We start from the raw sequence: 11,833 nt of genomic DNA, 5'->3' as shown, positions 1-11,833 counted from the left end.
TACCAGCTGCAATGAATAACATTACTAATAAAGATCAGCAGTTAAAAAATCAGTACCTACCTTGTACATGGAGTATCTGTAGGAGCGATGAGAGATGTCCAGCAGCGTGGTCCCAGCCGGGAGTTTGTAGCCAATCTCATCCATGATGTAGTAGGCGAAGCTTTCCATCCTCTTGGGCGTCCCTCCCATGCACACGAACTTCACGTCACTGAACATCTCGACCAGGTCATGAGAGCCCGACCCCAGGGCCAGGTGGTAGAGGATGTCCTGGTCCATTTCGGCCACGTGGGGGTTCCGAAGGCGCACCGACCCATCTTCGAATCTGGTTCAACGAAAGAAGAAAAAGAATGAGAAAACAGAGCTTTCCTTTATAAGAAAGCAGTTGTATCTGAAGGAAATATGATGAGGTCACAACTGCTCCCAAACTGACACCAAAGCAAAGTGTTAATAATAACAATCTCCCTAATGCTGTACCGGAAAAGTCATTAGGCCATAACCAAAAATTTGGGAAGGGAAGTGATGTAGAAAGGGAAAAAAGCGTAAAAATAAAAAGATTCTCCAATATCCGGAAGATTCGGATCAATCCTAAACAAGCAAAAGTTTTTTCGGCACAGGCGAGTTTCAGTACAGCGTATAATACTATATGAAACTCTCAGCCGCGGTTCATGAAACTTTCAGCCACGGCCCGGTTGTGGCCTGTCTTGTTGACACCTACAGCAGTGACAGACGCACGATCATGGCTAACTTTAACCTTAGATGAAATAAAAACTACCGAGGCTAGAGGGCTGCAATTTGGTATGTTTGATGATTGGAGGGTGGATGATCAACATACCAATTTGCAGCCCTTATCCTCTGTAGTCTTTAAGATCTGAGGGCGGACATAAAAACGTGGGGACGGACAGACAAATAGCCACCTCAACAGTTTTCTCGTACAGAGAAGTGAAAACTATAATGCAAACTATTCAAACTAAAATCAAAAGGGATATACCAAAGGAATATTCAGGTTGAATCAATACGCAATCGTGGAGACAACGAACCATGCTAGCAACAGTTCCATATAAAGTGTTTCCTATGCTGGCCGAAGAAGAAATGGAGATGCATTTAACTGTGCCCGTTCCACAAATTTTTTCTCTGCACATACAATTCAGAAGTGAGCTACTCGAAACAAATTGAGCGTATTTTAAAGACTACAAAATCATGGTACGAATTCTGGAGGCCGAGTAAAACTATAAGAGGTGATTAATTTGTCACTAAGTGAAAGTGACCGATAAAACACACACACACACACACACACAGATGAGTATCTAAAAACCATATCTTCAATTCCGACTACTTTGTGATAGGCAGTACAAGTTTATCAACCCTATCAATCGTGAAGGTTACCTCTAAAGTGTTGGAGCAAGACTATATATACAAAATGACATGGTCATAGTAACCGTTATCGACATGTTATATTCGGATTGCTTTTGGTAAACACTTCACTAATATTTAGTGGGACAGAATGGGGCCCGTCGCTCCAATGAGGCTGGAAGGGATATCAACTTCATAAATCAATGATGAAGACAGACAGCGAAGGTGGAAGAAGGGAACACACCCTTATTCTGTAATTCAATCAGTTAATGACTGGGTTGTCGCAGGTTCAGCCAAAGAGTTTGTTATGATTTCTTGAATAGCATTTAAAATAAAAATGTTAACAACTGATCAATTTCACGAAATTAAATCGTCTTAGTTTATGTTACCTACAGCCTTGTAGATTTACACCTCTCATTTGTTAAACAAGAAAATAGAACTTTAAGTTCAACTGACAACTCGGCAAAAACTTGTGCATCGCTCATAACAAAAAAATCAAGGAACAATTACGTAACCTCTTCCACCTGTGTTAAAAAACAAAAAAGAATAAACGTAAATATATCAGTGTTTCCTGAAACTCCACTAAACGGGTTTTGTTTAGCTACAGCAATTCAAATATCCTTCTCCAACACTTGAGATTTTAAAAAGCGAGCACTGATAACAGTATCAGTGTTTACGGTACACACTTGCCCTGTCATCTACTGACCTTTTGTGCGTACCACGATATTTCAAAGGATTTAACTAACTGGCACCTCCTGTAGCAGTTGCCCTTCAACTGCAAGGACAAAACTGCTACTATAACTTCATGATTATACAAGGGTGATTTACGGTCCTTTCCGTCTTCTGATTCAGAAGAATAAAAAACAAGTACCATAACTTAGTTTCATAAATATAGAAAATTTATTTTTTAACGTAATTCAGCACAAAATTCACTCACTTTTCAGTGCCATTCTACAGATAACTAAAAATAAGGTGGGGGTGTGTTTAACATTCTTTTCCATTGATTGAAATTCAAGTTTCTTCGTCTTATTAATAACAAAAATTAAGCTGTATACGGGAATAAAATGAAAAATGTTTCCGTCAAGTCAGTTACGTTAGACTGGGAGTCGGTTTAAAAGTTCTTACGCGATCAAATTAAGTTTTAAAGAATTGCCTTTTTATTTTTCCAGTGACCTAATAATATGAGTTCTCAATATGTTATTTTTTTATTAAATTATTATTATTATTATTATTATTATTATTATTATTATTATTATTATTATTAATTTTGAGCTTCAACCTTAAATCCTCTATCATAAAACAAATCATATGAAAATTATTTGAATATTTAATATTCAATATTCAGTCTCCTCTGTGGGTAATTGTACAGTGAGTGTGCACAACACCAAGACAACAAACCTTTGCCTTCAAAGTTCTTCTTCGGGGGTTTTACAGTTCCCCCTCGGCCAGCTATTCAACCTTTGACGAGCCGATGCTTTCGTACTAAAGGCAGGCTTCCGCCTTTATCCTATAGGCCTAGCTTGGGCCTAATGTGAGGATGGAACCGTGAGAAGCTCTGAAATTTGAGTCTTCCGCCTTCTACATTCGCTTTGTTCGGCTAAGTCTTAGTTCCCTCAAGTTTCGTAGTTTTCGAATGTAAATGTAATTCTACCCTAACTGGGGAAGCAAAATCATTCTCAGCCTGAAAGAGATATCGTTTTCAGGAAAGTTCGGGACTTTTTCTGGAGAAAATCCACTTAGTGATTCGTTGTTTCATTGGGGTGGCACATGGTTATACTAGCACCTAATAATTCGAAATACTTGATTCGATCCACAGCAAAGAAAAATACCTTCTAACATATTTGTGACTTAAGAATTAAATGGATTACATTTTGTCAGAATAATTATCAAGACTGAGCCCATTTGTCAATGTTAGGAGATCCGACAAAAATGGCTAATATACTTATAAAATCAGGAATTTAAATTCAATATTCAACATAAATTGAAGATTCAAATTGAAGATTCAAACGGACAAACCTGGACACCTGATGTAAATAAAAGAAAAGCTGCCACATTATCAAAATCAGAACAACAATAGTAGACAGGATGAACTGAACAGAATCTGTCTTTGCTCTATGATTAAAGATACTTTCAATCCAGAATATTCAAAAGAATATTCATATTTATACAAGGTTTTACAAATGATATTAAAATCAAAGAAACTTGTTAGCGTTAAAAAACACAGAAACCTGTCCAAAGGAGTTAGATATGCAGAAATCTAGCATGATGATTTAACTCAATAGAAATCTAACGTGGTGTTTTCAGTCCAAAGAAACCTGAACAGGTAACAAGATCATAGAATTAGATAACTCATCAGATATTTTAAGTCCACAGAAACCTGAAGTCCTCTGTATCCAAGAGACCAGACCAGACCATTTAGATCCTCAGAAACATAACCGAAATGTTTAAAATTCATAGAAACTTGACTAATCTATCAAAGTAAATAGAACCCTAGACACATAAGGTAAATAAATGGAAACTTGATTAGATGGTTTAAACAGACAAAAACTTGACACCAATAGACCTCTGACTAAATTACCAAAATACAGTTGAATCGTGATCACAAAAATAAATTCCACATAAATGCTATTTCATTATTAAAACCATAGAAAGCTACTTGTTGATCAAAACCTCCTGAAGCCCAGTCTGACGACTGTGATCCAAAGAAATCTATCCTGATGATATAAACTAGGATAAACATGACCTTACAATATATATCTACAGAAGCCATGCTTGACAGTTTCAGCTCACTGAAACTCAACATTATGATTTCAGTCTGAAGAAGCATACATGACACTCAGTCAACTGAAACCCAGAGTGACGATTTCAGTCCATAGGAACCTGCACTGATGCTTCCAGTTACCTTTCTTGGGACTTCCTGTCTATGGAAACTCGGAATGATTCGCTTCACAGAAACCTGACTCAGTGAACTTCTAGCTACAGAAATCCTGCCTGATGATTGGTCATCAAATAATAATGATTATTTATATCAGTAAAAGATGAGCAAGATAATGATTATTTATATTTGTAAAAGGTGAGCAAGCCTGATGATTTATATCCACAGGGGCTCAGCATCATGAACTCATTCCGTTAAAAACTGGACAATTGTCTGAACACGGGAACCTAGAGTGATTTGAAATCACAGACATCCGCCTAGTTTACTTAAATGCTCTGGAAACTAAATTTATTAATAATAAAGTCTATAAAAACCAGCATTTACGACTGAAATCTACAACATTCACCATTGACGATTTAAATCCATAGATTATACAGACTTAAAAATTGGGCCCTAACACTTACACCTACAGAAATTCAGTCTGGTTACTTCAATTACTGGTAACTTCAATCAGTTGAAACAATTTTAGGATTAAAATACCCCCAACCCCAATAATAATAATTTTGAAATCATAGCTTGGTATTTTAAATCTCTTCTTCTTTCTCTACAAGCTTGTCCCTATATGGGGTCGCTGTATTTTAAATCTACGAGACTATATCAGCTTATTCAGACCTGAAGAAATACGCCTGCATTAATATGCGTAGTCTGGTCAGAGTATTTTTAAATGGAATCAAAATAGCTACTTGATCTTTAAAGCAAAAGAAAAAACCTGACCAGGTGATCTATAAATCCATGAGACACCTAACCACATGATTGATATTCACAAAAACCTGAGATTTCATAACTTAAAATTAAAATAAACTAGATTATGAAAACAGGACCAGATTGTTTAGATAAAAAAAATAATCTTTAACAGATGACTTAAATGAAAAGAAAAACTTATCAAACGACAAATTAGGATATCAATTTATACCAAATATATGGTCTTTTAATACTAACTACAATAGATATTCTGTTGACAATATATTCGAAGTAGTACCAGTTTTCAAGGCTGTTCAGCGATGCTCAAAATTATAGGCGGTTCCTGCCCTAAACTAACCAGTGCGCAATCAAACTTGTTTGCTGGTAAAAAATCACAAAAAAGCGAATAAAATAATAAGCACGAATGGTAAGAAAAACTACATGGTATATTCAAAATTCTTCAAGGTCTCAATTTGGAACGAAATCTGACATTTGGCCCTCTATGGCGAGATTTTGAGCAAATACAGAGATTACTGGTGCCCTTAAAAGATTAAATTATCTATCAATGGACCTAGAGTTGGCAAATACTTTTGTCATTCTTCCAAGTCATATGCCAGCTTTATATCTCTAACAGGAAACACTGGAGGTTTGCTTCATTCAAAGAAACTAACTACTCTTGAGGTATAAGAGTAAATCTCTCCTAGTCTATATATCACATCATATGGTGTCTTTTGAATTGTAAATCATCTTGTTAGGTTTCTTTGGATTTAAAATTTACCTTGGAGTCAATTTGTGCAATTAACCAGCCGAATAATGGCATTAAAAATGACCCTCCCGCTCTCCTACAGGAGATCAAACTACAGGACATTAAAACCGCATCCTGTGGTCTTGGGATTCCACATTCTCCTGCGCAGTTACCCAAGAACAGGAACAGTCGAGAGAAAAATTCAAATTCCTCTAAACCCATTCACCTTCTGCACAACGCTTATCTGTGTAATAAAACTGATCGAGAATTCAAAAATAAAAATAAAAGGATACAAAGAACTTGATTAGATAAACTGGAGGGATATTTACAGATTTAGCCCGCACGACGTTAGGATGATGTTAAAACTGGTGACAGTGAAGACTAGTTTCCCTATTCACAGGCACATTCCGTAACAATATAATCCTAAACAACAATATAAAATGCATTCAAAGTAACAATTAATACAGGTTAATTAGGTTAATATCCCAGTAATCATAAAATGTTATTTATATTTGCATACAAGTAATTCAGAAGATTTTTACATTCTCACGTGGTATTCAGAAACTCTTGACAATCAATATTTGACATCAAAGTCACTTGCTCTTCCTCCTTTACATTTTTACAGCGGAATTGCGGATTATTTACACATTCGCATTGCAGTTAACAATTTACAATGTAATCGCCTTTTGAGACGCGAGAATTCTCTGAAGTACAAGAATTACTCAACATTTCTAATAATAAGAAAACCCCCAAGAGTTAAATTATCTATAGGAATTTAATTTTCTGAAAGGTTTCACATAATAAGAAGCCTTTCATTTTTTGGTGAGCAGGAAACTTCACAGATTTCTCCTGCATAGAACGCGTCAGTCTTTATGTTTGGCAAAAGGACACGTAGAAGGTTTTAGGCCTTTTGCGCAGCAAATGGAAAAAAAGATCTGATTGAAATTCTAATTCCTTCCTGGGGAATATTTTTGTCTTTGATAGAGAACTAAAGGCATGTTTGAAAAAACAATGATGGGGAAAATCATAGGAGGTCGAGAGATAGATAAAGATATCGCATCTTGTTTTAAAACTCGCCCAAATTTCAGGAGACTTTCAGGAATAAATCTGTCCATTGAAAATGTCAGTAAGTTGCCGGAGAGTACAAAAAAAAAGCCATGAAGCCTTATTCTTTGTATATTATATGTGAGTGCTAGTTTTCTTTTATTTAGACTCGCATTTATAAAATTTTGGTGTTGCCTATTAAATTGCGAATTATAATATCGTTTTCGTCACCAAGCCAAATCGTCTTGTCAGATTTTTTGGATTTGAAATTCTATCTAGGCATCAATTTATGCATGTAATCAGTGGATACTAGCAATAAAAAATCATCCTCTCTATCTTAAAAAGGTCCCAATTACAAAATGTAAGATAACTTTTAAATTCATACATTATAATAAACTATTGATGTCGAAATAATCTAGTTAAGTCTGCTTCATGGAACACACAAAGAATCCCAACACATGAGTGAGTAAACAAAAAACGAACCCGGGCAACCAAATACCAACTAGTGCCATGGGCACGCCCCCATTTGCGGTTGACCTTGCATGACAAATAGCATCAGCGTCAGTCTGGCAAATGTTCGGTATCCAAAAGTACCCTCATGTTTTTACAGAAGAAACTTTTCAGTTAACTTTCCTAACGGAATTCAACGATAATTAACAACCACTTCATACATAATTAGGATTAACATTAGCTTCGAATATCAAATCAGAATTAGCACCTAATTTGAAAGATGTTTAGTTATTACTTTTTACCATAAAAAAAGTACACAAGCTAAGATGATTACTTGTAACTTTTTTGCTGTCAATATCAAAATCCGTTGCTTCACTGATTCCTCACTTTGGTGGATTTTAGGTTACTATAGTTCTTACTTCAGTAAGGGCTCCGTATACAAATAAAAAAAATATTTGCCGCTTTATAACAAGCTACGTTTCCCATAAAAACGAACTGAATATTTTCTTCAGTTAAGAATAAAGTATATCACTTGCTTTGAAACGTCGTCGAATACCGAAATTCTTTCCTCGACAATTTCCTTGATTAACGGCAAATGAAGGATGAAATCATTATTGAAACCTTTGTACTTCTCGTCATATACACTAGGCTATTTATTCTTTTAAGAAGTGTTTCAATATCCTATAGAAATTCACTAATTACTTGATTTTTATAAATACGAGTCCTTTCAATACAAACACAAACGCGGAAGCATCAACTTTTCAAGAACGTTGAAAACAAAATACCCTTTACAAAATAAATTGACCATTTTCACAACTCAACAACTTTCAGAACACGTTTGGCATCAAAAGATCATTTCACTCCGACACTTGGCCACGCGACAACTAGTCATCGATTCTACCAAAAGGGTTGTGGGGCACAGGAGTAACACTGACTAAACAGGATAAACACTCCCACACGTTTTTATATGGCCAAAAGGGGGAAATAATTACCCTTGGCCTTCAAACTGTCTAGAATGAAACTTATGTAAAACATCTTTCGCAGCTTCAAAGCCACTTCATTTATAAGAGGTTGAACGGAATACTATCAACAGCAGTAAGTCGGACGTTTTATCCCCTTTTCTAATTACAGTGCCATTTACCTAAGATCTTAAAAACTCTCTACCTTATTTGATAAACAACCCTATACAGTGGCACCTTAGTTAAGGGACGTCTCCACTAGCAGACAATTCGGTTTAAGAGAGTTCTAAGGAAAATCTGTTCTGAGAGCGGACTTCTTCTCAGATTATTGACCGACAGTAACGAGCTACTACTGAAATGTATTGGATCAGGCACGTCAAGTGTGTGAAGTTCTCTGTTGAAACAAAGGCCCCCTACGAGGAAACAGCTAAAGACAACAGCTGAGGAATTAACTGTCTTCAGAGGAGAGGCAGGAAGGGAGGATATCCATAGTTCATTAATATAAGAAATATGTGCAAAATGAGGGGAAGGGCAAAGTTCCGATGAAAAATATCACCCTGAAGGAAATGTAGCAACCCTGCTCGGTGACAATGCTCTCTCTCGTTTCAGGGACATAAACAGTCAAAAACAAAAACCACTGGACAGGTATTTTAGCGAGAAACACACACAGTGAATCTCAATTAGAAAACAGCATCAAGAGACAGAAAATCAAACAAACCCAGATGGCCAGGTGCCTGTCCTTTTCATGGAAGGGGTCTCCCTTCCCAAACAATGACATTTCTCCTCCTCTTCCATCTTTCTCACATCCTACCACGTACACTATCAAATCTCCCAGCTGCAGAATATAGTGTGAGAATGAATTCTTATCTATTTTATTTATTTACTTTATTTTTAATGAATTCTATATGCTGGGTTTGTTAAATTGGATTTAAATGTTTATTTCATCTATTTTTAGGGGTCCGTAATGGATTAATCCCGTTCCCATTATTTCTTGCGGGAAAATTCGTTCTAATAAATAAATCATAAATATCTATCCTGAAACTCTTGTATCTTCAACTCAAATCGAAACACCTTTTTCAGACCCTTTTAAGCTCTTCATAGACCTATCCCACCCCCCAACAAGAACAACAACAACAACAACAACAACAAAGTAGTTTGTAGGCTTACTCCCCTAGCAAATGATAATTGTTAATGGTATACCATTAGCATTAGCAACATAAACAGGATGACTTGAGTAATAAACCGAGAAAAACTCAGCATCCGGTTTTGATTTTTCCTTCTGACGCGGATTCCATCGTTAATACAGTAATCAAAATGACTAGATAGATATGTGCATTGGGTGGTTAAATCGGACAATTCAACAGTGACCACTATGGGCTGCATTTGTATTAATACTTAGGTAGAAAAAAAGATAAAAGAAATTGCCGGAAGGATTAGTCGACTGATTCCCTTATCATGAATCCTAACCTTCTTAGGTTTGGAAAAGACCAGCTGTTAAATACTGACATACACAAAAAACGTGCATGTACATATGAACATGCACCTACACTAACATGCAGTCAAGGACAGATATAGTTTTTGAGATGCCAGTACGTTAAACAGATAAGAAAATAAATAAATAAAAGATAAATGAAGGATCCCAAGCCAGCTAACATTTCAAGATAAAAATAAACAACACAAAATACTTCCAAACCGCAATGTCTTGCTTCCTATATAAGCTTCCACGGGCATTTCCTGCTTAATGTAGTAGCACAGGATATTTGTTTACCTCCGGAGGGAGAGAATGTCACTCCAGAATCAGCTGAGATTTTTTTTCCATACCAAACCCGTTGTAACCACACTTAAAAACAGTTGCTTCCTTCAATCAAGAAGGTAACCTGAGTTCTTAGAAAGTGTGGTCAGCAAACGAAAATTACGAGAAACGTGATGTATTGAGAGAGAGAGAGAGAGAGAGAGAGAGAGAGAGAGAGAGAGAGAGAGAGAGAGAGAGAATCTGCAAAACGTTCCAAATCTTACGAAATAACATTTCACAGGCAATGAAAGGAAAAATGGGAGATAAGATTTTTATGAAAATCAAATAAAAAATACAAAGGATTAAGAGTGATTCATCTGACCTTAAAACAAAATTGTAAGTAGGAAAAGAACAAAAACGGAAACAACTTAAGCACGTCACTACAAAGATGGAAATGCCAAGATCACAGAACTATTATAAATACAAAGACCAGAACAAACAAGTAAACTACAATTTTCCAGTCACTGGCTTATAAACGTAAGAAACGTAACCCAATGTGATACAGAAAGTTACAACCAGAATCCTGAAGGACTGAATGATTTCATCCTTTTCATGGCAATGGCCGCGAGACAACAATAGAGTCAATATCTCGACACGACTTCAGGATCTCCTTCATCTTAGTGGAAGTGAACATTATTCGCGAACATAAAGTTTATTCGTACAGGAATGGAGTTTTTAGTCGTTGGAGCGTTGGGAGATCAATTCTTGTCTTCAGCTCTTGCACATTTAAATAGAAAATACCTCACGGTCTGTATGAACGGCATATTTAAGTAAAGATTCTATATGTTTGACGAAAAACAAATAGGAACCTCAGCCTCTGCAGCAAAGGGAGAAGAAAGGAAACTTATAATTCTACATGAAACGCCCCTCGGGAGAGAGGAACAATCACGTTACAAAACAGCCTCGTAGAAACAGGTTGCTAAGCATTCAGCGATAGCTAACAGACAGCGGAAATGAATCATCAGTAGTAAATGCTTCGCAGACAAGGGTAAGACGCGTCAGCTGAGACCTCACAGGCCTAGGTGCTGAGCAGTCAACAATAAATGTTTCATAAACAGCGGGTCTAAGTGTTAACCAAATGCCTGACATACGTAGTAACAAAGCATTTATTTAATAATAATAGATGTTGTCTTGCATATAGACTGAAATATTCAAGGTTTCAATCCTAAAACTTTAAGGGAAGGTGTCATTTTCAGAAAAGTCTCAAATAATCCTAGAACTTTAAGGGAAGGTGTCATTTTCAGAAAAGTCTCAAATAATCCTAGAACTTCACGGAGAAATAAATTCAATCGCTAACATCGGCCAGTCAAATTCATACTTTTGGGAGTTTCCAGGGCAATTAATTGCGGTTGTCAAAAAGCTAAATTCGTTCTGAACAGATCTCAAAGTGAGGAAGAACATCAAGGGATGTGTCAAGTTCCCTGTTTTGATGATAATGATAACTGCGAGGTATAGTCACAGTCCCGAGTAAAACATACATGTGAATTATTTGCATATCTTAACTCAGGTCTGTCTACCAGAAGTACACATATGTAGACAATACAAAGGTCGAAAGGCAAAATGAGTATATCTAAAGCTTTTGTTCGCCATCTATCAGGCCTAATTTTATGAAGCTGTGCCACTCATTAGTTTAGTGGATTACATACTGTAATAAGCCATTTACTTCACTCCAAAACCCATACAGTATCTGAAATATCTTCGTCTTTTGTGAGACTTTAAGTTGAAGGAAACAATTATGAGAGAGAGAGAGAGAGAGAGAGAGAGAGAGAGAGAGAGAGAGAGAGAGAGAGTGGGGATTCTTCAATGAATTACGGATCGTCAGTAAATAGCACACCTTATGGTGACTAGCAACCTGACTCTAGAGCGTCACCACGTCT

At 36.4% G+C, this 11,833-nt stretch overlaps 1 protein-coding gene across 4 annotated transcripts in view; it reads right to left on the bottom strand.

Annotated features, from left to right (window-relative positions):
- LOC135210864 (uridine phosphorylase 1-like) overlaps positions 1–11,833 on the bottom strand; it is a 62,688-nt gene that overhangs the window by 11,326 nt on the left and 39,529 nt on the right. For all 4 annotated transcript variants that reach the window (XM_064243770.1, XM_064243771.1, XM_064243772.1 and 1 more), the window contains one exon: positions 61–322. In XM_064243770.1, coding sequence (XP_064099840.1) covers positions 61–322 — 262 coding nt within the window. The remainder of the gene's footprint in view (positions 1–60; positions 323–11,833) is intronic.

Source organism: Macrobrachium nipponense, chromosome 4 (genome assembly GCF_015104395.2).
Source record: "Macrobrachium nipponense isolate FS-2020 chromosome 4, ASM1510439v2, whole genome shotgun sequence".
In the NCBI taxonomy this organism is placed as follows: Eukaryota; Metazoa; Arthropoda; class Malacostraca; order Decapoda; family Palaemonidae; genus Macrobrachium; species Macrobrachium nipponense.
Note: the sequence above shows the minus strand (reverse complement) of the source record. Positions and strands in the feature narration are given on the sequence as shown.